Genomic DNA, 1,566 nt, shown 5'->3' with positions numbered 1-1,566 from the left:
GAATCCATCACTCATCCATGCAATATGAACATTAATTAATGAAACATAAATAATAATTCACAAAGTTTAATGTTTCAAAGTTTGGATATTCTTCTTGCTGAATAATTAAATGTATTAGTATGGGGGAAAACAAATACAGTTTTGATGATGTGCGAGCTAATTTAAATGAGTTGGCGACACAAGCGTCTCAGTGAAGATTGCCCCTACGTCTCCTTGAAACCAATTCCCTGCGTAGAAACGGCCCAACGGGGTGTCTTCTGTTGGAAATTCATAGAGCTTTCTTAGGCCACTCATAAGATACCACGTTCGGTTTGTCATGAAGTGTGTAAATGTCACCCATGTTGAGAATGGTATGCGAGTCACTGGTGGTGTTGAGAAGACGCTGTACCAGCAATCGCCGTTAAGTGTCCGCCACTTGTAATAATTAGAAGCATTTGTAGTGAGTCTTCTACACTTGTCAAAACCCCCTCATAAATGGATGTCGGTGGAAATCGGGGGAATGGTATCTTAATAATCTTCTCTGTGATTGTATTGAATGCAATAACGACGTTTATAAAGACATCCCAAGATTCTGAGATTGTGAAGTACAGAGTGTTTCCACATAAAGTCCCATGCGACCAAATGAACATACGTGTTGCATATTCGGGTTTTGTGTCGAACGGTATTTGTCTCCAGGTTCCAAAACGCCTGGAGTAGATCTGGGTTGTAGTAACACCTATTGATCTCTTTATATGCAATACGTTGTAGTCATCCGAGGGCCCTTTGTATAGACCAACCGCATCTGTGACGTTATTATAGAGTCCTTGGCCGGCAGGGGTGGAGAGAAGCTTATACCTAGTAGTGGTTGGGTTCCAGAGCGCTAAGTCATGGGTTGGTTGCAAACTTACACAAAGCAAACCATCCAGGTGGGCTAATGTTCCGATGCCCTTAAGACCGGGTGGGAATGGGAATTGAATGTCAGTCGGGGTCCCATAATCACCGGTTTTAAAGTCTATTGGGTAAACAGAGCAAATCAATAAATGGGTTAACAATGTTTTTTGATTAGGTGGAAGTAGCAAGCGAGAGCAGTGTTCTCTTTTGAATGGCTGCGTTGATAGTAATGCACACCATTCCTTGTAGACACTCTTACACCTGGTCGCATCCTTGGCTGGTAGACGGGTTAGTATTCCAAAACCAATGACTTCAACACCTAAAGTCATGGCTGGATAAGGGCCTGTTGGTGTTTAAGAAAAATCAAGTTGTGAGGAGCATGATATGACGATTATGGTTATGGTTATTTTCACGTAGGTCATAAGATGGCAAAGCAGTTTCAAGTGAAGGAGGTCGTAAGTAGGAGACGCAAGTTGCGAATAAAACATATTGTTTGTCAAGTTGAGGTGTTTAGGATGTGTGTTAACATAAAATTTTTGAAGTTAAAAATAATATATTTTAATCATACTGTTCTGAAGCGATATCACAGTTTTAAACCGTGGTTCCATGATTTGATTTTGATGATTATATTTTTGTACGCATGTTGCAAAATCAGAAGTTATGTTACCAAAATTATATGAATCAAAATCAAATGAG

At 40.0% G+C, this 1,566-nt stretch overlaps 1 protein-coding gene across 1 annotated transcript; it reads right to left on the bottom strand.

Moving 5' to 3' along the window:
- Nucleotides 1-359: 359 nt before the first annotated feature.
- On the bottom strand, nucleotides 360-1,199 carry LOC110913992 (putative F-box protein At3g49980). Its single transcript, XM_022158803.1, has one exon. It carries the CDS (start codon nucleotides 1,197-1,199, stop codon nucleotides 360-362), a length of 840 nt encoding a protein of 279 aa, XP_022014495.1.
- Between the last annotated feature and the right edge of the window lie 367 nt (nucleotides 1,200-1,566).

Source organism: Helianthus annuus, chromosome 15 (genome assembly GCF_002127325.2).
Source record: "Helianthus annuus cultivar XRQ/B chromosome 15, HanXRQr2.0-SUNRISE, whole genome shotgun sequence".
Classification (NCBI taxonomy): domain Eukaryota; kingdom Viridiplantae; phylum Streptophyta; class Magnoliopsida; order Asterales; family Asteraceae; genus Helianthus; species Helianthus annuus.
This window is presented reverse-complemented; position numbering and strand designations above follow the sequence as displayed.

Bases quoted from the DNA above. Each gene is read 5' to 3' on its own strand.
- LOC110913992 (XM_022158803.1), bottom strand. From the start codon at position 1,199: ATGACTTTAGGTGTTGAAGTCATTGGTTTTGGAATACTAACCCGTCTA.